The sequence below is a fragment of the Arachis stenosperma genome, chromosome 10 (genome assembly GCF_014773155.1).
Source record: "Arachis stenosperma cultivar V10309 chromosome 10, arast.V10309.gnm1.PFL2, whole genome shotgun sequence".
In the NCBI taxonomy this organism is placed as follows: Eukaryota; Viridiplantae; Streptophyta; class Magnoliopsida; order Fabales; family Fabaceae; genus Arachis; species Arachis stenosperma.
The window spans coordinates 27,609,481-27,633,469 of NC_080386.1; the positions used below are offsets into that span (position 1 = coordinate 27,609,481).

At 34.5% G+C, this 23,989-nt stretch overlaps 1 protein-coding gene across 1 annotated transcript; it reads left to right on the top strand.

The window, feature by feature from the left end:
* Positions 1-456: 456 nt before the first annotated feature.
* Positions 457-4,207, top strand: LOC130954230 (uncharacterized). Its single transcript, XM_057880961.1, has 2 exons — positions 457-1,103; positions 3,618-4,207. Exons 1-2 carry the CDS (start codon positions 628-630, stop codon positions 3,865-3,867), a joined length of 726 nt encoding a protein of 241 aa, XP_057736944.1. The 5' UTR covers positions 457-627; the 3' UTR covers positions 3,868-4,207.
* The last annotated feature ends 19,782 nt before the right edge of the window (positions 4,208-23,989 follow it).

The following is a 23,989-nucleotide window of genomic DNA, read 5'->3' on the forward strand; positions in this document are numbered from 1 at the left end:
TTAAAATTAAATTATAAATATAACGATTCAATTCCAACTAACGAGATAAAGTTGGAGAATAAATTTTGATAATAATTTTTATAATTATTTATGAGCAATGTTTGGGGCCAGTAACTTTTGTTATTGGTAGTCAGTAAATAGTAATCAATAATGATTTAATGATGTGAGATTGGTGTGAGATTTTATCCAATGACTCACATTTCTCTACTAGTTATATGCTGGCTAAAATTTAACAAAACTGCTGTTTCTCTAGATTTTTCCATTATTTATTTCAATAATTAATACATTTATTTTATTTATTTAAATAAAAATATTTGTATTTTATCCTTATATTTATTTAAAAAAACTTTTTTCTAAAAAAAATCACTTAAATATTTTTGAAAAAAACCTCACCAAACAAGTCCTTATACCTAAACCCTCTCACTCTAAAATAGATTTTCCAGTTAGAAAGTAAGAAAGCTGAACTTTCACACCGCACAACCAAATTAACATCCCAATAATTAGAAGCCAAATCAAATTAAATCGAATTCCTTCTCTATCTCTTCTTCTACCGTATTTTCCGTCCATCACACAGCAAAACATTCTCTCCACCAAACTTTTCCGACAGCCCCACCGCCACCACTACCCATGGATGAGTTTCCACCGCCACCGCCACCTCCACCTCCTCCTATGACCCTGGACGGAGCTGAAAACGACGCAGTTTTCGCCAAAACGCTCGTGCTGAGCAAACGCGAAGTAACCGCTCGTCGGCTCCGCCGAACGAGGCAACTCAGACGGTGCTACAGAGGGCACTACTGGGCTCTAATGGAAGAGATCAAGTCCAAGTATAAGGAGTATTATTGGACCTACGGTAAGAGCCCCTTCAAGGAAACCAGCGGCGTAAACCACGCTGTCGTTTTGGGCGACGAGAACAATAACAACGCAAACGGCGGCAACGAGAGGAACAATAATGCCGCTTTGGGAGTTGGAGGAGACGACGTCGTTCGGTGCGCTTTTGGTGGATGTAAGATTAAGGCTATGGCGCTTACTAGGTACTGTCACGCTCACATACTTTCGGATCCGAAACAGAAGCTCTATCGGGGATGCAGAACCGTAGCTAAAAAGTGAGTTCTTTCTTACTCCAGTTTTTTTTTTCTTGCAATTTTTGCTTTGGTTGATAGGTTTTCTTGCAATTTGAAATTATTTGAAGAATTGTATTTTTAATTTTTTGCTTTTTATGTTCGTTTTCATGTTGTGCTTTTTCTTTTAGTTGAATAGATGAATGGAATTCTTTTATCATAATGCGTGTGGTTTGGAAAAGATGGGTTAAAGTTTCAGAGAAGTAACCTGCTTTGTTTGTGGTTTAGTGTTGCATGATAATTTTGCACTTGTTGATGCTGGGTTAGGAGACCAATCCCCATGGTATCCTTACCGCGTAATATTGGGAAAGGAAACTAATTTAAGTATGTCAGGTTTACTCTCCAAGGTATCCTCACCTCGAGTCTTCTCAGGTGGGAGTGTGTCTCTATCACAATGCAAAACCATTGATGATAGATAATTAGAAGTGTCTGGTAATATGTATATTTATTTCCTTGAAAATGTGCACTTTACCCCTCTATAGTGCACCTCAACGTTACAGCATAGTTTCTGAATGCAAATGGCGGCTCATGGTGGAGAGCAGAAGTTCTGCCATAGGATTATGGCGAATGGCGTTGTGAGAAATGGTGGAAATGTTAGATAGGACTGAAAATACATGTATATCCACAAAATGCAGAAAAGCTGCACATGTAATAGATTATAAAATGTAAGCAATATAAGCAACCTTTTACTAGTAAGGGTGCAATTAATTCAGCTCAGCAACAAATAAAGACAACATTAAGTCAGAAAGCACAAAAATACAAAGACATAAGAGCTTAAGTGCCAACTATGGCATAGTCAAATACTAAAAACTCAAAAGAAACACCAAAGACATTGTCTCATCTTGTATTTAAACTAACAAATGAAGTATCTGGATTGACTAGAGATGAAATGGAAGAGGAACGAACGCCAAGAAAAAGACTAAAAATAAAACTGATACAGTGTATTGAACAATTGTAACAGAAGCAGAGTCTTGAAAAGAGAGCGGAGGGAAAATTTGGAAAAAGGAAAACCACCTAGAGTGGAGGAGGAGAGCCAACTGGTGGCAGCGGTGATGCCTTGATAGCTTCTTTCTCAAGCAGCAGTAGTATTGACTTTCTTCCTAAAGGTCTGGATGGTTGCATAGTTTGATTTAATTAATAATCACTATCTACATAATTTGTTTGTTTTGGTAAAAGTCAAGCATTTTTTATTTAGAAAATTTTATTTAGCACAGACAACCCATACAAAGTAATACAGATGACATAAGATGCTTTTATATAAATGCAACTACTTTCATAATTATCTCATTATACCAAACATTTATTATAAATGGTAACCCTATTGGTCAGTTCGTTTTATGCTCACCTCAATCTTACTTAAGTTCTTGGAGAAAACCATGTTTTGGACTTATGGATGCTTTGCTTACTAAAAGAATATCTTATTTTGTATTCAGTAGTGTCATATGACACTTGCTTACCAGCTATGCATACTAGTTTATGGATTCAAGCTAACTAATGTCTTGCAAATAGTTTATTCTTTGGTTGCATACAGAAATATCACTATCACCTGAAAAACTCACACCACATCTGCTGACTTCTGTTCCTGATCTAATTGTACATCATGGAAGCATAAATGCATAAAGTTTCACTTCACCTTCTACCACAGTTTCTAGATTCCATAGAGACAACTTCCTTATCACAAGTTGTGTTTGTGAATTGAGGATTTGGAAGGGAAGGGAGCTCCTGGAAAGGCTTGATGATTAATTATAAGTCTGATTTCTAATTCAATTAATTCCTTCCCTCTCTTTCCCGTTATTGCTGCACAGGATTGCCAATTAGCACTCCCTAGAAGATTCTACACAATTCGAACTACCAACTCAGGGAGAGGAAGTCTCTCCAGTTTCTAACAGAATTCACAACAGAAAATGCATAGTAAACTAAGCTAACTATAACCTAGCTATTTATAGGCAGTGAGGAATAGAGTCTAACTAACTTATCAGCCAGCTGGACCATGCTAACAACAACTAAAACTTCCAGTTAACTGCTACTTACCTCTCCTTTTGTAACACAGCCCGAACCTGTTAGTAGTAGGCGCCTCTCTATCAATTTCACTTACAAACATACCCTTCGAGTTTTTTATCCCTACTTGCCGTTCAAGTATGAGAAGCTTTGTTTGTAATTTGTACTATGTTCTTAATTTTAAAGTCTGAAATCTTAGAGAAAGTCTAGGGGGCCAGCAGATTTTGTGGTTTTTAGCCATCAATTAGCCATCAATGATGTTTTTAATGGTGTGAGATTACATCTAAGGGTGTAGAATCATTCAATTTCCTTTTGATGGTTAAGTGCTGGCCAGAATTTAACAAAAGTGCTGGCTCCCTAGCACTTCTCAATTTTAAAATTGATGCTTTGCCCTTTTCTATTTTGATGTATCAAAATATTACTGTCCTAATTCCTATGCATAATAATTACCATTTTCTCAGACAGACAAATTTACTGATAAAGGTTTATGACTCTATGCAGTTTGCCAACAGGGCCTTCATATTGTAATAAACCAGTGTTGAGGTCTGTGGTTCCTGCTGCTTGCACAACTCATTACCAATTAGGTGAAAAGTGTCTTCTTCGTGCTGTAAAAAGGGCAGGCTATAATGTCCCAATTAATCGTAAGCCTAATGTGAAGTTACATGTAGTAGTTAATGAATTTGTTCGCCAAATCCAAAATAAACGAAAAGTTGCATTGAAAGCAGCTGTATCTAAAGTTGAGACTCAATAAGAAACAAGGTTAAGTTTCTTATTGTTTAGAAGATGATTGATTGTCTAAAGACATTGCATGGTGTTGGGCATATTCCAATATCTAGGAGAAATTGGTTAATGATTTGGTGTTGAAGGATGATCAATAAGAAATGTACTTAGATGTCTGTACATCATAAGTATTTCAGGTATGTCATTTTTTTTTTTCTTTTCTTGTTTAGACACATACTTTGACCCTATGAGCAGCATTGCAATATTTCAATTGTTGATTGTTACTAATAACCAGAATTTCTTGACATGGATTAAGAATCCTTTTGTGAATCAATGAGAACAGCAGTAAGCCATAATTAGTTCATTTGATACGTTGAAAGTTTTGGGGTTTACTTAATGACTTATTGATCATTTGACAATATTGCACTAGAGACTTTCTACTGTTGCAAGAATGTCAAAATGATAACTTGAAACTGAAAGGTTCAACTGTTCCATTCAATTTCAAAGCTCTCTTGACTAGCTACATCTTTATAAGGAGTAGTGGATGTGCTTGACAGTTTTGTTATTTTAGTTCTTGCACTGCAAATGCTCCTTAGCACTAAAACATATTAAGAAATATAAGTGTCTGCTAATTCCTTGGATCCTGTTCAATTTCTAAACGTTGAATTGTTGACTTTAACATAAGTGATCAGTTGTATATTCAGAATTTCAGATGCTACTGACATCACATCAAATACATATGATTAAAAGAAAATACACACACCCCATTATTTTGATGATAGTCACATTCTAGCAGTAATGTTTGAGTGCAATTGGGTGATCACATTTTGTACAGTAATTTTAGAAAATACGTCATGTTTCTTTCAATTAAGGGGAAAAGTATTATCATTATTGAAAAGGGATTTAGCTCCTCTAATGCAGAAAAATTTAATTTAGAGGGAAAAGATGGAAACATGTGAAATCTGAGTTTAGTGATAAAAGAGATGGTTGATGTTATGATAAATTGAAATCTCATGCATAACTAAGCCCGGGTTTGGCAGAATCCACTCAATTTTGTCATTAAGATATTCCTCAATTTGTAAGTTCAAGTGAGCTCCTTACCTTAGAGGAGCTAAAATTCATTCAGTAGGTATATAAAAGCTGGTTTTTAGAAGTAGGTGAACCTGAGTGGATACTTTTAATGTTCTTTTCGAGCATATTGCATAAACTGCTCCCTTTTCTATGTACGGCTAGAGTGTTAGAAATAGAATTTATAGTTATATACTTATATCCTGATGCATAACATGAATTGAAAGGACCAAATAGTCCATAAATTGACTTGTAAGGCTTTTTACGTTTGACTCTTTAACTCTACAACATAAGAATATAAGTTAGTAGTACTATCACTACTGGTATAAACAGAATCCGGAAATATATGTTCTGGTAGCAGAGTGCTACAGCTCCCCAGTGTTCTCTGATTTCTTTATTTATAAGCACTGAGTGGGAAAGGACTTCTGCTATTATTTTTTACTGTTGTTGTCATTGTAATAGTTGTGTTGCTCAAGTAAAGTGGATTAAGCCAATTCACCTTTGAATTAGTTGAAAATTTAGTTTAGGTATGTTCATCATATTGTGTTGGAAGTAAATGAATATGACAAGCGAGTAATATGTTATTGATGTGGATTTGACTGGTCAAATTTTGGTTTGCATTGACCTGAGCCACATTTATGTGTTAACTTGGTACACTAATGTGCTGTGTTTGGCATTCATCATGGGATTATAGGTTTCCAAAATAGGGTATTAGTTATTGGCAGCAGAAATTGACCTATATCCAGTTCCTTCAGGGGGAATTGAGTGGTTTAGTCTTGCCTCTAGCTGTATAACGCATCCACTAAGGTAGAAAGTAGATAAATTCCTTTTCTTGGTTTGATGTTTTCTATGAAATATGGCTTAATATTTTCTTAAGTAATCAAATCCATCATCATACTGCATGACCCAACTATCTCAATCAACCTATGTGCATCTGTCATAGCATTGCTCTATGCCTGCCCTTGTTGGTGACTATGGCGTCCCTCATCTGTTGTTCAATTTCAACGGCATGATATGTATTATGAATTGCCCCCATTAAGATAATTATTGTTGTTTAGAATTCATCATTTTGCTGCATTTGGATTCAGTAGAACATGGGCAGTATACTGCAAAAAGTTTCTTATACTCATGCATTATATGAATTTTAAGTTCTGAACATATTGACTGCATGTGAAGAAGTAATAGATTGATTCTTTCCAAATTTTATGATTCCATTGTGTTTGGGATTTGGTTGGTAGCATTTTGAAACTGTCTCTTGTACAAAAACACAGAGACAATGAGTACATAAACCTATTTGGTAGCTTAGACAGGTATAAAGGCAACTAGGTTTTTCTATCCTCCCAAAAAGTAGGGGCAATGGAGATAGGACACTGAAAAAATTTCACACTTCTCTTGGTATCGATCTTCATCTTTGTTTGTCTCTATCTTTGCATCTGTTGTTTCACTGTTCTTATATTTGTATCCCAAGGGAGTTTCTAAACACTACTTAGTGAAGTGAAGATGCTCCCTTCTCTAAATAATTTATGATTGGATCTCATTACCACTTTTTTTTGTTACGAGTGCCATTGAATCTTATTTGATTGACTAGTAGATCATGGAGTTCTAGTCTTAATGTATATATAATCACACTTTTATTTGTGGTTTAAATACGATTTTCGTCCCAAAAGATATTGTAGATTTTGATTTTGCTCCTTACATATATTTTTTTTATTAAGGTCTATTTTTTTTTTCTAAAAAGTTGGGTTGACACTATTATTTTGTTTGGTTTTCAGTCTCTGTATAATTCGTTTTAAGTCCTTAAAAATTATAATGATTTGGTCTAAATCATTTTGGATAAAACCATATTTTCTACAATTTATCTAGTCTTTTAATTTTAAGGTAGTAAAATCAATTGATATTTTTTTTTTGAAATATTTGGACTAACGTGAATATGAAATCTTCTAAGAGTCAACCAAATGTTCTTAAAATTTAGACTAAAGACCAATCCCTTTTCCCCCTTTATTAATGTGAGTGTGAAATGCAGTGATTTGATGTTGTCTTCTCGGCTTATAAATTTGCGATTTTGATCGCCAAACTGTATATTAAAGCCGGAAAATCTAGTTAACTTGTTATAAAATTTGGTGAGAATTATGTATCAATTCAAACAGAAAGAGAAGGATCATGTGAATGTGTATGACCTACTTGCGAAGATTCAATGAGATGAAAGTAGGTGTCAACAATTTTACCTTCATGTTTGTTTCATGTTGGTCCAAATTAAAATAAACAAGGGGTGGACTGTGGGAGTAACTCGGCCAAGAAGAAACTAGATTTTGTACTTGATCCATTTCTTGTTTCTTATATATATTGTGTTAAAAGAGTCATACACTTTAAGCAACTTGAGCTAGTCGAGTAGTTAGCTCACTCATCTGCTTAAATAAGTATCGAAAGTTCAAATCTCGTCTTATGTATACAATAACTCATTAGCTATTGGCAAATATCATACACTTTTTCTTAAATTGTTTAGGCTCATTTAATTATAATTTCATAAATTAAGAATTTACTTTTTATAAATTATTGATAAATCACTTATAAATTAATATTTACTCTCTAAAATGTCGGCTCTATTTAAGAAGTTTGTGATTGATTAATAAATAATTACTTATATAAGACAAAATTTAAATATTATAACACCTTTAAATAAAAGAATGAGCTAATCAATATATCAATTAGAGATGTTTTGTTCACTTTACCACTTACCACAACTACTTCCCTGCAAATTTGTGCCTAGAATTTAGGAAATCAAAGAATATACTCTCTTCTCATCAAAGGAACCCATATATTCCCATGCAATCACGAGGCAGCAACTCCAAAGATCCATAAGTTGCTATCGTGGCCTTGCTGGTAGGGGTGTTTGCGGTGCGGTTTGGATCAGTTTTGAGTCAAAAAATCATCCGATTTGAACACTAATTTTACTTGCGATGCAGTTTGGATTGGATGCTTTAAAAAAAAAATCCGATCCGATCCGATCCAATTTCAAACGGTTTGGATTGGATTGAATTTGCGGTTTATAAATTAAAAAAATTAAATACATATAACAAGTCTCAATATCAAATTTTAAATAATCAACAATGACATAACAAGTCTCAATAATATCTTAAAAAGCGAACGATAACATAACGATAGAAATAAAATTATAGGTTAGTTAAAATAAATAAATAAATAACATTTTGAATATAAAATATTTATTAAATAATAATAATACATGAATAATATAAAAATTTATAAAAAATTGAACATGTTATAAGTATAATTGTAAATATAATAATAAAATAATAATATTATAGCACATTGTGCGGTTTGGATTGGATTGGATCGGTTATGAAAAGTAGATCCGAAATCCGATCCGATCCAGCGGTTTATACAAAATAAAATCCAACCAAACCCAAATTAGTATGGTTTTAATCGATTTTCGGTTTGAATCGGATTGGATGAACGGTTTAATTTAGATTGATTTAGATTTGAACACCCTACTTGCTGGTATAAAACATGTTCAACTTGAAAAAATTGTTATTCATTTGACAGTGTAAATCAATTTATTTTTTTTGCTATATATAATTTATTATTTTTTCTCTTTTTTATTACGGGGAAGTTCTGCAAAAAAAACTTTGTCTGTAATCTATCTTAAAAATATAGAGAAGGCAAATGTATTAACTCAAAGCAGTTTTCAACAAAGCATCAAGATTGGAAAAATAACAGACTTGAAAAGTTGGATTGAACAAATTTAGAGCAAAAAATAGAGAAGTTTTTTATGTTTTGTGATTTGATAAATAAATTTTTCAACCATGCTACTTGGACATTAAAATCAATTCTCAAAATTGGTTATCGGTATAACAGGTTGAAATATAAATACATATTAAAAATAAATTAAACTCGTATATTTATATTCAAATATATTGATAACTGATTCTAATATATGAATAGTATTTTTTTGTAAATTTTTCGTGACAACAGAATCATCGTATTTTTAGCATAAAACTAGAGGATGAAAGAACCAAAACAATGAATTTGGTGGCATTTACTATTAAACCACTCTTCCACCTTAGCTCATGACAACAATAAAGAAATTTCACGGCCTACAAATTCAACTCAAAAGAATACAAAAATTCAGTTATAATTTTAGTCTTTATTATTATCTTATCTTTATGTTATCTTTATTTATTTTTATCTTATCTTTATTTGCTTTTATCTTTAATAGGTCAATGCTCTATATATATTTAGTTTTACCTTTATAGTTTACAATTTCAATCAATTAACAATCAATAAAATTTTTTCATCTTTTCTTTTCTTTCCTTATTCTTTCACAATTTTATTATCTTTGCATACTCTTTAAGTACTCTTTCCGTTTTATTATGGTATCAGAGCTCCTCTTGAGCTCTACTGACCTCCATGGATAAACCAACCAATTCAGATCCTAAAAGAGTAAACACCCAACCCGGTCCCTGTCCATTTTCAATTAGGACAACGCGATCCCTCACCAAAAAACTAACCCACACCGGTCCCTGTCTATGCAAAAAATCACTCATCGCGCCCCCTCCCGTGTATCCCCCATCCATAGATGACGGAAAAAGCTTATGTGTCAGTTACCGGCGCTGATCTGTCAGTTAACCCAGTGTGAAGTGCCAAGGTGGATAAGTGGGAATGGACAGGGGTCGATTTGTCCTCCTGTCACATTAAAAAACGACGTCGTTGCTAGGTTAATAAGAAGCAAACGTCATTCTCACCCTCATAACCCCCCAAGCCCTAACTCAAATTTACAGAAGAACCAAAACCCCTCAACTTTCTCCGCGTGATAGGAAAGAGAGTGGTGGAAGTAGCAAGTGTTGGTGCTGACAAGGGTGCTGACAAGGCCGCCAGGAAGGACTCGGAGGTGAGCTCTAACGCCACACTTGACGAAGTCACTGACGCCGTGTAGTGGAGGAGGCAGCTTGTATCGGCATTCAGGTTAGTAATGAATTTGGGCATCTAAAACATTATTCTAATCCAATCTGTGTTCCTAAATTGCATGTTGGTGCTTAGTGTTTAGTGGGTTGAAATGGGTTGCCTGGTTGTTTATTTTTATAAATGTTGTGATGCTGAATAGATTTTGAACTTCTTTAGTTAATTTGTTAAATAATTGATGTTAATTGTCAGTAGTTTAGATGATTGGCACAGTGATGTTAAACTGTCATGAATTGGATTTTGATTAGTAAAAATAATTTCCAGATGGATGAGCTTGAAGTAGTTCCTATTTTTCATCATGGAGGAATTTTTAAGAGGAATGCACATGGCAAATTAGAATATGTTGATGGAAAAGTCAAGAAGTGGCCACCTTTAGACATTGATTTGGTAAACTTCTTTGATTTTGAAACGTTACAGAAGGAGTTGGGTTATAGGGAGTACAAGACTATGTTTTGGTTTGATTGCATGGCACCTGATTTGGAATCCAGCTTACATGTAATGAGGGGTGATACTGAGATAAATGACATGAGGTCTAACAAGATTAAAAACAAGGAGACAAACGAGATTCATATATACTTTGATCACCCGGTTAGTGTGCCAGATGTTGTGGATGAGGAGATGCAAGCTGAGGAGGTTATTATGAGTGACCCATCTTCCTCAGGTGATGGGTATGAAACAACTGAGGACGAGCCATATAAACCACCTCCTCCAGAATATGAAGAGACTCATAGCAGTGACGATAGTGAGGTACATAAAAGGAAGGAGAGATTGAAGAAAAAAAAAGAAGAAAACGGTGTCACCAAGGAAGAGAGCTAGTCAGGGTCCAGCTGAGGAGGTGAAGGATGGACCAGATGGTGCGGTTAAGTCTGGCCCAAATAGGAATTTAAGCAAGGATGGCCCAACAAAAAATAGGGATAAGCCTGGACCAAGTAAAGGTGGTCCATGTTATTCTCCGAAGACAGCCAAGAAACGGGCTTCCAAGAGGTATTCTGGTAGGAGGAGGAAACATATTCTAAGGGATGAAAAAACTGGGACAGAAGGTGCAGTAGTTGATGGGCCTGAAGCAGGTGGTGGTGTGGAGGCTGGACATGGATTTGTTGGGAATACAATGGCATCAAGTTCTGATATTGTTGGGAAAGAGCTAGACTCAGATTATGAAAAGCCTTATGAATATGAGAGTGAAGCATTTAACAGTCCGGTGTCTGATGATGATGAAAACAGGACTGCATTTGATGCTTTCAATGAGGAGACAGAATATGGGGAAGTTGAATTTAAGGTGGGGCAAACATTCATCACAATGGAAAGTTTTAAGAATGCACTAAAGGACTACTTTGTGTATGAAGGGAAGGATGTGATGTATCTAAAGAATGAAAAGAAGAGGGTAATTGTCCTTGGTTGATTCTAACCTCTTGGAACAGTGCTGGGGGGTGTTATCAGGTGAAGACACTGGTTAATGAGCACAACTGTGCTAGAGATTTTGGCAGTAATCTAGCTAGCAGAGAGTGGGTGACATCAAAGTTAGTGAAAAGGCTACTGACTCAGCCTGAGTTAAAGCCTAAACAGGCAAGGGAGTATATGATTGAGGAGTACAATGTACATCTTAGTGAGAAAATGATAAGCAGGGGACTGAAGGTTGCCAGAGAGATAGTTATAGGCAACGAACAAGCTCAGTATGGAAAGCTTCGTGACTATCTGATGGAACTACACAGGAGTAATCCAGGGAGCACAGCTATGATTGATGTCATACCTCAGCCAGAGTCGCTGCCACTGTTCGACAAACTGTATATAAGTTTGGATGCATGTAAAAGGGGTTTTATAGCTGGGTGCAGGCCTCTAATCGGGTTGGACGGGTGCTTTCTCAAAGGTTACTATGGTGGACAACTATTATCTGCAGTGGGACAAGATGCCAACAACCACTTTTTTGTAATTGCATATGCTGTGGTTCCGAACGAATGCAAAGACACCTGGGGCTGGTTTTTGTCAGTATTGAAGCAGGATCTGGGGGATTGCACTGAGTTGGGACTGAATTTTATCTCCGATCAATAAAAGGTCAGCTCTAAACCCTGCTAATTAGTTACTTGTGTTGAATGATTATGTATGTTCTACGCTTTGATTTGGTTGGTAATCTCTGTTTCATTGAGATAAAACTTTTTTTATTTTTCAATTTATTAGTTGAGGAATTAATTTTTATGTACTTTGAAGCCACTTTAAAGTAAGAAGGAAAGTTATGGGTGTGTTTATTGCTGATTCTCAAAAAATTGTTGTGACAACTTGATTTCAGAAACTGGAAATAATTTTAATTAGAAGCTACTCTTATTTTTTCCAGAAAAGGTTAATTGTTTCCATCAAAGAAATCTACTGGTTATTATTGGCCTTTGCAATTCGTTAGCACTGTCTAAAGGGGTTCACACCAAATTTTTTTCTTAAACAAATTTGATTGTGTATTAAATTTAGCACACCACTGTGATAGATAAGAAAATGGTGATTGGTTGGTTTGTCTTCAGTTTCTACATGTGATAAGTCTCTGAGAAGACCTCAATGAGATCAAATGAAACCTTAAAAAATTTGTAATATGATACATGTGTCATGAAAACGGAGTGAAGCTGCTTGGCTATATCTACATGAATGGTTCAATTAAGAATCTGAGTGATTATGAGATTTGTTCTTCCTGGGCATGTGACTAAAATGGAACCATCATTACAAAACATTAATTTTGGGGTGTTGTGTTCTTCGGAAAGAACTATGCTTTGGTTTTGGTTTTCATTAGTTTGGTCAGTGTTGTGTGGTGGTTGTGGCATTTGGTGGTTGGAATCCATTAGTGGTGTTTGGAGATTGAAGATAAGCTATCTCTATTTTGGGGTGCTATCAGTGTTGTGTGGTGTTTGGAATCCATTGGTTGTAAGTTTTTGAGTTTTCTTTTTGGCCTTACTTAGGCTTGGAGTTCTGTTTGCAAATATCAAATGTGAAGAGTTTTTGTAAGTGTAATAATCATTTGTGGGGATTTTTATATTGTGTGTTCCTTTGTGACTTTTTTTTTTGTAAAAGTAGGACTTGGAGATCACAAACTTACGGTTGCCACCTAACCTTTTTTTTTATTTCTATTTTTTACCTACTAACTTTTCAATAGCGTTTGGTCTAATGCAATACATTGAACATGCTGTTAAGTTCATGTTTATTCTACATTTTTGAAATAGCACTATACTCATGTTTTAAATGACAACCATGTAGAGGGATGGCCTTCCATGCTCACAAACCATAAATCAGCATAATTTATTATTGTTGTTATTGTTATTGCTATTATTATGCAAGAGTATAATATCACTTAGTTGAATCATCTTGTGAGATTGATAGAAATAATATATTATAATTTTGTATATAATACTAAGATTTCTAGTTTTAGCATGATGCTAAAAGACAGGAAAACATATTTTAACTTGAATTTACTTATGAGTAAAGATATGATTCTTTATTTTCTAATATATCTTTCTAAAAAAATAAAAAATTCTTGGGAATCATAACTAGTTAAGTTGCTGAAATCTGATATGTGATTTCTTATTATCACATCTCAAAATGCTTCATGGCATGGCATCATCGAACATATAATTTTATGTTAATTATCTTTAAATTGCTCACATAACTGGTTAGACTGTAGAAACACTTAGCGATGCTGCATGCCACAATAGATCTTAAATGAAATGAATGAAGCATTACAATTTTAATATTTTTCATCATTGCTAATTAGAATTTTCTAATCATATCATGTCTTTGGACTGATACAGGGGTTGGCATTGGCCTTGAAGGAGACATTTCCGAGAGCTCACCACAGGACTTGTGTACTACATATCTGGAAGAACTTCATCAAGCACTTCAAAGATGAAGAGACGAAACAATTGGTTTGGGAATGTGCAAGGTGCACCACACACACTGAATTAGCTGCTTCGATGGAGAAGTTAAAGCGAGTAAGTGCACCAGCATGGGAGTATATACAAAAATTTGATCCGGCTGTGTGGTGTAAGGCGTACTTTAGTCATGGGCCGAAAGTGGACAACATAACTAATAATATGTGTGAAGTATGGAATGCGAAGATTGTGGAGCATAGGGAAAAGCCTATTCTAAGCATGTGTGAAGGGCTGCGGTGCTACATAATGAGAAAGATGGCAACGCACAAGAAGAAGTTGGAGGCTCACATTGGACCACTTGCACCAGTCCAACATAAGAAGTTGGATCAATTTATCAAGCCTAAGAGTCATAAATGGAGAGCTATATGGGTGACGATTGGATTTTTGATGGTTTAGAATTTCACAAATGAATTCTCGTTGCAAGTATAGTCTCTAAACCAATCGCTAATCCTTTCATACAAAAAGTTGTTTGTCACTAGTAACAAACCCCTAAAATTAATAACCGAAGTATTCAAACCTCGGGTCGTTCTCCCTAGGAATTACAATAGAGTGTCTTGTTATTGGTTGTGAGTTATTTTGGGGTTTTGATATGAAGCATGAAAGATAAATGGCAAGAAAATAAACTAACAACTATAAAAGACTCTTGGCAAGGTATGAAAATTAGAAGTCCTATCCTAGTTATCCAAGAGAGATCTAACTATAAAGGCAAGAGATCAACAATAGAAAAGCAAAGAAGAACAATTATTATGAATTACCTCTTATTGAATTGGAAGAATGTAGAAGGAACAATACTAGATCTACAACAAAATATAAGAACAACATAAAGGAAATTACAATAAAAGAATAGAGGAAGATGAATGTAACTACAAGGAATTGAAGAGTAGAAGTAGAAGAAAGCAAAGATTGAAACCTAGATCTAAGAACTAAACCTAATCCTAATCCTAATTCTAGAGAGAAGTGAGAGCTTCTCTCTCTAGAAACTAACTACCAAGCTAAACTAAACTAATTGGTAACTAACTTCTAAAGTATGAAAAGTCTGAAAGTATATTGATTCCCCTTCAATCCTTGGCTTAAATAGTATCAGAAATGAGTTGGATTGGGCCCACAAGGCTTCTAAAATCGCTGGCCACATGTTGCTTTAAGTAAACTAGGTGGCAGCAACGGCGCGTGCGCGTACTTTGCGCGTGCGCGCCACCATATGTGTAGCAACTATGGAAAATCTTATATCATTTCGAAGCCCCGGATGTTAGCTTTCTAACCCAACTAGAACCGCATCATTTGGACCTCTGTAGCTCAAGTTATGGTCGTTTAAGTGCGAAGAGGTCGGCTTGACAGCTTTCCGGTTCTTTCATTTCTTCATGAGTTCTCCAACTTTTCATGCTTCTTTCTTCATTCCCTTGATCCAATCTTTGCCTTCTAAATCTGAAATCACTTAGCAACCATATCAAGGCATCTAATGGAATCAAGGAGAATTAAATTTAGCTATTTTAAGTCCTAAAAAGCATGTTTTCACTCTTAAGCACAATTAAAGGAGAATATACAAAACCATGCTACTTCATTGAATAAATGTGGGTAAAAGGTGATAAAATCCCCTAAATTCAATACAGGAATAACCGTCAAATTGGGGTTTGTCAATGGGCTGGTGATTCGGAAAGAGTCCTCTTTGAGGTTCATTCTCAAAACCATAAAGTGGGTGTCAATCTTCACAAGAGGACATGTACATGCAATGTATGGCAGTTGACTGGTAAGTCTGGTTATATAGTTATTGGATAATTATTTTGTTGTTTTAATTTTTGGTTTATCATTATATTTTCATTGTCTTTTTCTGATTCTACATCAATTTGTTATTGTACATAGGAATTCCTTGTAGACATGCAGTTGCAGCACTAGCTAAAATGGGTCTTAAGGCTGAGGATTTCGTGCATAAGTGGCTAACTATGGAAGCCATCAGAGCAACTTATTCATATTGCATTAAACCAGTCAACAGTGAAGAGTACTGGACACCTACTAATGCACCAAGGCCACTGCCTCCCTCTATCAAGAGAGCTGCTTATAGACCTAAGATGAAGAGAAGAGCCGATCCAGTTGAGAGAGAGATGAGCACCACCAAGGCGAAGAAGACATTCGTTGTTACTTGCTCTAAGTGTGGCCAAACAGGCCATTACTACAAGACATGTCCGAATGCAGCACAAGATCCCAACTGGAAGCCTATGACTAAAAAGGAGAGACGAGCACAGAAGAAGACAACAACTCACAAATCATCAACTGATCCAGCAACAAATACTGCTCCAGCCACAAACACTGATCAGGTACAATGTCTTAGCTTTAACAATTGACTTATCCTAAACAATAACTTCTTTACTCTATGTTTGAGAATTGAGGTACAATGGCTGTGTTATGTATTGATTAAGTTTATATATTGCTTGCTTAAGTATGGCTGTGTTATGTACTGATTAGAGTTATATGTTGCTTGCTTGAGAAAGACTGTGTTATGTACTGATTAGGTTTGTATGTTGCTTGATTGATTTGTTGCTTGCTTTCTATGATATATTGAATTTTGTCACAGAGCAAAGCCAGAAAAGCTAAGAAGAAACTACCCAAAAATCAGAGAGAAGAAATTTCAGTTTCGCAATCTGCACCACCAGCTGAGGAGGTACTTTTTTTTCCTATTGTTTAAAAAAATAAAACCTGTTTCATCCAACAAATTATTACATCTCAATCCCTTAAAGTTTTCATTCATATAGCTGCTAAACCTAAATTGTTACAGCTTGCAGGAAAAAACTCCAACGACAACCCTCCAACAGTTAGGGAGAAGCAGCAGATTGTTAGGCCTCCAACTCCATCTTTCATGCCTCCACCCATACCAGCACCAGGGCCAACCTTATGGTTCAAATCTCAACCTTCCCAAGCCCCAAACCTGATGCCTCACAGCTCACAGCTCCAATCAAATGACTCAATAGCTGGGAAGACTACTCCAGGAACCAGTCATGATGCGATTTCTGAAGAGACGATGGCAGCTGCAAATTCAACTACAGCATCACGACTTCTGAAATTTGTGCCAACACCCGGCTACCGGCCTCCAGGACTTAGGCCTCCTAAGCATGGGTGACACTTATAATAGGAGTTTAGATATGTGATACTGAGATATGTGATACTGTTATTTTGGTATTTTGAGACTTTAGTTTGAAGGATACAATTATGTCAGCAAATGTTTTGCTGTTATTTTGGTATTTTGGTATTTACAAATGTCTAAGTTTTGATTAGGGTCATGTTGCCTCTGCAATGATATTATCACTATGAACATATGAGTTACATCTTTCTTGACAATATGAATATAATAGTACTTTTTGCTATGCTTTACAAGGTTTACTTCAATCTATGTTACATGCACAAATATTTGCTGCTCTAATTTGCATTAAGATCAGGTAACAAACTTTAAACACTCATCATAATAATTCATCTTCATATAACTTACATCCAAAATGTTTACATTTCCAATCTCATCTTGCCACACAGTTCTTAGATACCCTAAAGTTATTCATTAGGTTGCATACATAGTTGTCCTAAATAAACAGGCAACCATAACACCAATCAAAAATGCAAAAATACTACAACCTAACTCCAAGCATCTACTTTCACCCATTTTTTTCTTGCTCTTTCCCAATTGATTTTTCTAATCCAATCAACCTCATTTCTAACTCTTCTACTTTGTCATCCACCGCATCACTAAGGCCTTCAAATCGTTGCTGGTTCTTCTGCAATACCCTTTTTGATGTTGTCTTCGAAAAATGCTCATTAAAGGAAGAGACATAATCATCTAGCCATACAAAAAATGAGCAACATCCTTCTGCAGTCTACATATAGACAGATACAAAAATGTTAAAACCATGAACAGACCTGGAACTAAATATAGAATTTTTGTATATTCAACACAAAATTTTACATGAACATACCTTGAATTTAGGGCACCGTAAGAATAACCTATTCGGATTAATTTTGGTCCCAGACATGAATAGAACAGCATCAGACCCGCAACAACATTTTGGGGAGACCCATCTCTTTTTCCTTCTACCTACAATACTCTCATTAGAGTTCATGCTATAACTCCAACTATCACCAGCTCGCAGGTTGGAGGATGCACAACGTTCTCCACTTCCAACCATGGTCCCCTAGGGTTTCTTGTTTAGACTATGAATACTTTGTGCAGAGGTTGAGGAATGAAATGATGAAGGAAACGTTTGCTTCTTATTAACCTAGCAACGACGTCGTTTTTTAATATGACAAGGGGACAAATCGACCCCTGTCCATTCCCACTTATCCACCTTGGCACTTCACACTGGGTTAACTGACAGATCAGCGCCGGTAACTGACACATAAGCTTTTTCCGTCATCTATGGACGGGGGATACACGGGAGGGGGCGCGATGAGTGATTTTTTGCATAGACAAGGACCGGTGTGGGTTAATTTTTTGGTGAGGGATCGCGTTGTCCTAATTGAAAATGGACAGGGACCGGGTTGGGTGTTTACTCATCCTAAAACTCCTTCGACCTTCCCTCCCACTATGAATAATCAACCTTCCTACTTTGTCTTAGGTCAAGAAAAAATGACACACGAGCAACTTCGTGAGGAGCCTCTTTTGGATCTTTCGTCAGCCTAGCACTTTTCTTTCATGGCACTTCCTTTTAATAAAGAAACTCGTCCTTCAAACCCACTTGAGCTTTTGTCAAGTCCAACTACTTATTATCTTTGTTCTTTCAATTTTTTATTATTGATTCTGGTACCACAGATCACATTGTATCAAATTTATCTTGGTTTATTTCTTACACACAAATTTCTCCTATCATTGTTTATTTACTAAATGGTTCTCAAACTACTGTTTCTTATAAAAGTATTGTTCAATTTTCACCATCCTTGGTTCTTCCTGATGTCTTTATTTACCTTATTTCAACTTTAATATTATCTCCGTCTCAAACATTACTTCAGCACTCATATGTGAACTTACTTTTTCATCTTCTTCTTGCACTTTACAGAGCAATAATTTGGGGACGATTGATTTAGGCAGAATGAGAGAGGAATTATATGTCTTTGAACCTAATTTCGGTAAAAATTCATCCACTACACACTCTATAAATTCCATCCAATCTCCACCCATTACACCTTCAAATATATGGCATTTTCGTTTAGGACACCTTTCTGGACAAAGACTTAATCATTTACATCAATATTTTTCTTTTATCTCTATGCATCTAGGGGTGGCAAAACAGGTTGAACACGTCAGGTCGATCCGCTAAATCTGCTAAAAAGGCAGGTCGGGCCAGAATTTGGAGCCCGCCAAATTAAAAAAATTCGCCAAACTCGCACCGCTAAATTGGCGGGTTTTGGCGGGGCGGGGTGGGCCGGTCCGCCGAGCCGAAAATTTTTATTTTTTATTTTTTATTAAATAAAAGAGTGATTGCTATTATAAAATTAATAATTATAGAATTTTCAAACACTTTTTTATTTTTGTTTTTATTCTACTTTTAGTTATTAACTTTATTTATTCTATTTTACAATTTCGTATATTTGTTCAAATTATGTGACTTATTTTTTAAAATAAAGATAGTTCTATTGACAAATATTATTTTAAACAATTTTATTGAAGTTAGAAATTAAAAAAAAGATAGTGAAAAAAATTATATTATAATTAGACTATTTTTTATTTGTATTTGATTTTTTAATTATTATTTTTTTAGTTAATTTTAATAATTTTTTTTTAAAAAGAGTCAAGCGGGTCATCCCGCCCGTTTATGGGGCGTCCTAGGCGGGACAGGGCGGGTTAGGGCAGACTGGCCCGCTTTTCCACCCCTATATGCATCATAACGAGACTTGTGACATTTGTCATCTTTCTAAATAAAAGAAAGTTTCATTTTCTCAAAGTTTTAACAAAGCCAATGCAAGTTTTGATTTATTACATTTTGATATTTGGGTTCCGTTTTGACAAAATTTTATTCATAATCATAAATATTTTTTTTACTACTGTTGATGATTTTAGCTGCTTTACATGTGTTATTTTATTAAAATCAAAAGGGGAAGTGCAAAATCATGTAAAAAATTTTATTACTTTAGTTGAAACACAAATCAACTCTAAAGTCAAAACTATTCGTTTCGATAATGGACCAGAATTTCTTTTACATAATTTTTATGCTTCAAAGGGCATTATTCATCAACTTAGTTGTGTTGAAACTTCTCAACAAAATGGAAGGGTAGAACGCAAGCATCAATATATTTTGAATATAGCTCGTGCTCTTATATTTCAATCTAATTTACCATCATCTTTTTGGTCTTATACTGTTAAAGATACTGTTTATTTACTTAACAGAATTCCATCATCTGCAATTAATTTTAAAATACCATTTGAGATTTTATTCAATCATCCACTAAATTATCATGACCTTAAAGTTTTTGGATGCTTATGTTTTATTTCTACCCTAATGGCAAACAGATCAAAATTTGATCCAAGAGTAAAAAAGGTTGTGTTTATTGGCTTTCAACATGGTTTTAAAGGATATATTGTTTATGTTTTAGATGATAAAAGAATTGAGATTTCTAGAAATGTGATTTTTTTATGAAATGATCTTACCCTTAGTCACAAAAAATGTCCAATTTCATACACTCATCCTAACATTGCCAAACACACCTTCTCAAAAACAAGATTCAGTTAGTCTTCCAGTTGAACCCTCACCTATACCCATTGACCCAACTCCATCTAATTCTTTATTTTCTCCAACAACCTCTCCTTCTTCCTCACTGTCATTTCCTAACCAAGTTGAACCCATGACCACCGAATCTCTTTCAACACACACACCCATCTCTCCTTCCACACTAGACACCAATCCACCATCACCTCCTCATCCCCCCGTCACCTTCTTCACCACCTGAGCAACCCCATCCTCGTCATTCCAACCGACCTCACCGACCTCCAGCATATCTCTTTGATTATTTGTGCAATTCTTCTCTCATCTCTACAAATTAATCTCCCTCAAAGTGCAAGTATCATTTATCTTCAGTCATGTCTTTTTCTTCTCTTTCATCTTCACATAAAAAGTTTCTTTTATCTCTACATTTTGACATTGAGTCAAAGTCTTTTAAGGACGCCAATCAACACTCTAATTGGCGTAGCGATATGAAAGATGAGTTGGATGCTCTTGAGCTGAACAAAACTTGGTGTCTTGTTGATTGCCCTGTAGGCGTTAAGCCGGTTGGCCGTAAATGGGTCTATCGCATACAATGCAAGCCTGATGGTTTAGTTGATCGATATAAAACATGCCTTGTGGCTAAAGGATTCACTCAGACTGAAGGTGTTGATTTCTTGAAAATTTTTTTCCCTATTGTCAAGCCTGCCACCATCAGATTAGTTTTGGCATTGGCCTCTATGAAGCATTGGCCCATACATCAGTTGGATGTCAATAATGCTTTCTTACATGGAGATCTTTCTGAGGATGTTTATATGACTCTGCCACCCGGATTTACATCTCCTCGACCGAATCAATGCTGCAAGCTACTAAAGTAACTATATGGTTTACGACATTCTAGTCGTATGTGGTATGACAAAATTTCTTGTCTTTTACTATCTCATGGATATCAGTAGATCTTATCTGATTATGGTCTATTTGTTAAATTTACTGGTGCTCAAATTTCTATCTTTCTAGTCTATGTTGACGACATTATTCTCACTGGTAATTCTATTTCTGAACTTGCTGCCATTAAGTTTATTTTGCACCAACACTTTCGAATTAAAGACTTGGGCCCATTAAAATATTTTTTGGGTATTGAGGTTGCTCAATCAACGAAGGAAATTTTCTTATCTCAGAGAAAATATTATCTTGATCTTTTAGAAGATTCTGGTTTATTAGGTGCTAAGCCTGCCTCTGTTCCAATAGATAGTACTACAAGACTATATCAAGACAAAAGTCCCTTGCTATCTAGCCCTTTTGTATATCGTCATTTGGTTGGGTGTCTTATCTATCTCACCATTACTCGACCAGACATCATGTATGCCACTCAACAATTAAGTCAATTTATGACATCTCCTACTGAATCTCATCTTCAAGCTGCCAAGCATGTTATTATATCTGAAAACTAGCCCCGACAAAGGACTTTTTTTTCCAAGAGAATCAGAAATTCAACTTCTCGGCTTCAGTGACTCTGATTGGGCCGGATGTCCTGACACTCGGCGATCTTTAACAGGTTATTGTTTCTTCTTAGGAAGTTCTTTAGTCTCTTAGAAGACCAAGAAACAAACCACCGTTGTCCGCTCATCCACTGAAGCAGAATATCATGCACTTGCTAACACAATTTGTGAACTTCAATGGATACTAAATGTGTTACAATTTTTACCCATCTCTCCTATCTGCCCACCAGTTTTAGCATTGTGATAATCAGAGTGCTTTTCATATTGATACAAACCCAATTTTTCATGAACGGACCAAACATTTAGAGGTTGATTGTCACTTAATTCGACAAAAAGTTCAAGTTGGAGTGATGAAACTTCTCCCCTGGACAACTAGCTAACATCTTCACCAAACTTTTGTCTTCTCAACCCTTCCATCTTAATTTGAATAAGTTTGGTGTTTTTGGCATCTTTGATCCTCTAGCTTGTGGGGGCGTATTAAACTACTCTTCCACCTTAGCCCATGACGACAATAAAGAAATCTCATGGCCCACAAATTCAGCTCAACAGAATACAGAAATTTAGTTATAATTTTAGTCTTTATTATTATCTTATCTTTATGTTATCTTTATTTATCCTTATCTTATCTTTATTTGTTTTTATCTTTTATAGATCAATGCTCTATATATATATATTTAGTTTTACCTTTATAGTTTACAATTTCAATCAATAAACAATCAATAAAATTTTTTTATCTTTTCTTTCCTTTCCTTATTCTTTCACAATTTTATTATCTTTGCATACTTTTTATGCACTCTTTTTCCGTTTTATTATTTACCCCATTTTTTTTCAGTCTTCTCTTCTTTTACCTTTTTTATTTTTGTAATAGGAAACTTTGGCCCCTTTATTTTATGGAAATCTTGGCTGTTACTTTTGTGAACCATAAACATGTTTTTTCTGCTCAACAGACATGAATAGTATAGTGTGCACAGCTTTTTTTTATTTAAATAAAAAATTTCATATTTTGCAATCTAAAATGATATTAGAAAGAATTATATTTGTGTGCTTTATATTTCAATTTCACAAGCAATGCAAGCAAAATTAAAGATATATATTTTCTCCACCTTAATTTCTTAGTTATTGTCGGTAAAATTGGAAAAGAAAAAGTTGCAAACCGAATTAGAAAATAATGTGATATGAACAAATAGACTACATTGTACATTTTCTACTATTTTTAATAATTTATTAACATTTTTTAATTTTAAGTTAATCCATTAACTTTGAAGATAAATCTCAATAAAAAATACATTTATTTAGATTCAAACTAAACATAAAAAATAAAAAGTAATCAGAATAGAATATCAAATTTTATGTTTTACTTTAAATTTTGAAAAATTTGCATCATTATATATTTAAAACAAAAATGAGTTAATGATTGTTTAAAATTATAAAAAATTATTATTGAGATTTTTAATGTTAAAAATATTAATATAAAGTATAATCATTAAAAGTGACATAAGAGTTCAAACTTAAATCTTTTAATTTTAAAATAATAAACATGATCAAAAACTTTGTTATATACTTAATTTTACAAATTAAATGATGATTTGATTAATATAATGCTTTAATTATTTTCAAAATCACATATTGTATAAATTTAAGTGACCTCTTTATATTATTTTGTTATCACTATTTGTTATTTTTAACTATGAAAAAATTTATGTTTTAGTTCTTATGCTACCTTAGGGATATGCTTTAACATCAAAAGTTTTGATAAATTGTTTTGTAGATGCTAATGAATTCAAAAATGATTTTCAATAAATTTTAAGAAATTATTATTCATAGTGTTCTAAATTCAATTTATAAGTTTGAAAAAAATACAAATTTTTCAGAATTTCAACTAAAATACATATTTCTATTTTTATTGGTTTTGATTTTTTTATATTTTATTTAAAATTCAGATGGAGGATATTTTTGTAGTAGCATTTGCATTTTAAAGTTAATGAACTAATACCATTAAGGAATTAAAATAGTATAAATTGTGCAATATAACTAATTTG

Bases quoted from the DNA above. Each gene is read 5' to 3' on its own strand.
- LOC130954230 (XM_057880961.1), top strand. From the start codon at position 628: ATGGATGAGTTTCCACCGCCACCGCCACCTCCACCTCCTCCTATGACC. The intron at 1,104-3,617 runs GTGAGTTCTTTC...GACTCTATGCAG, and splicing joins TGCAGAACCGTAGCTAAAAA to TTTGCCAACAGGGCCTTCAT.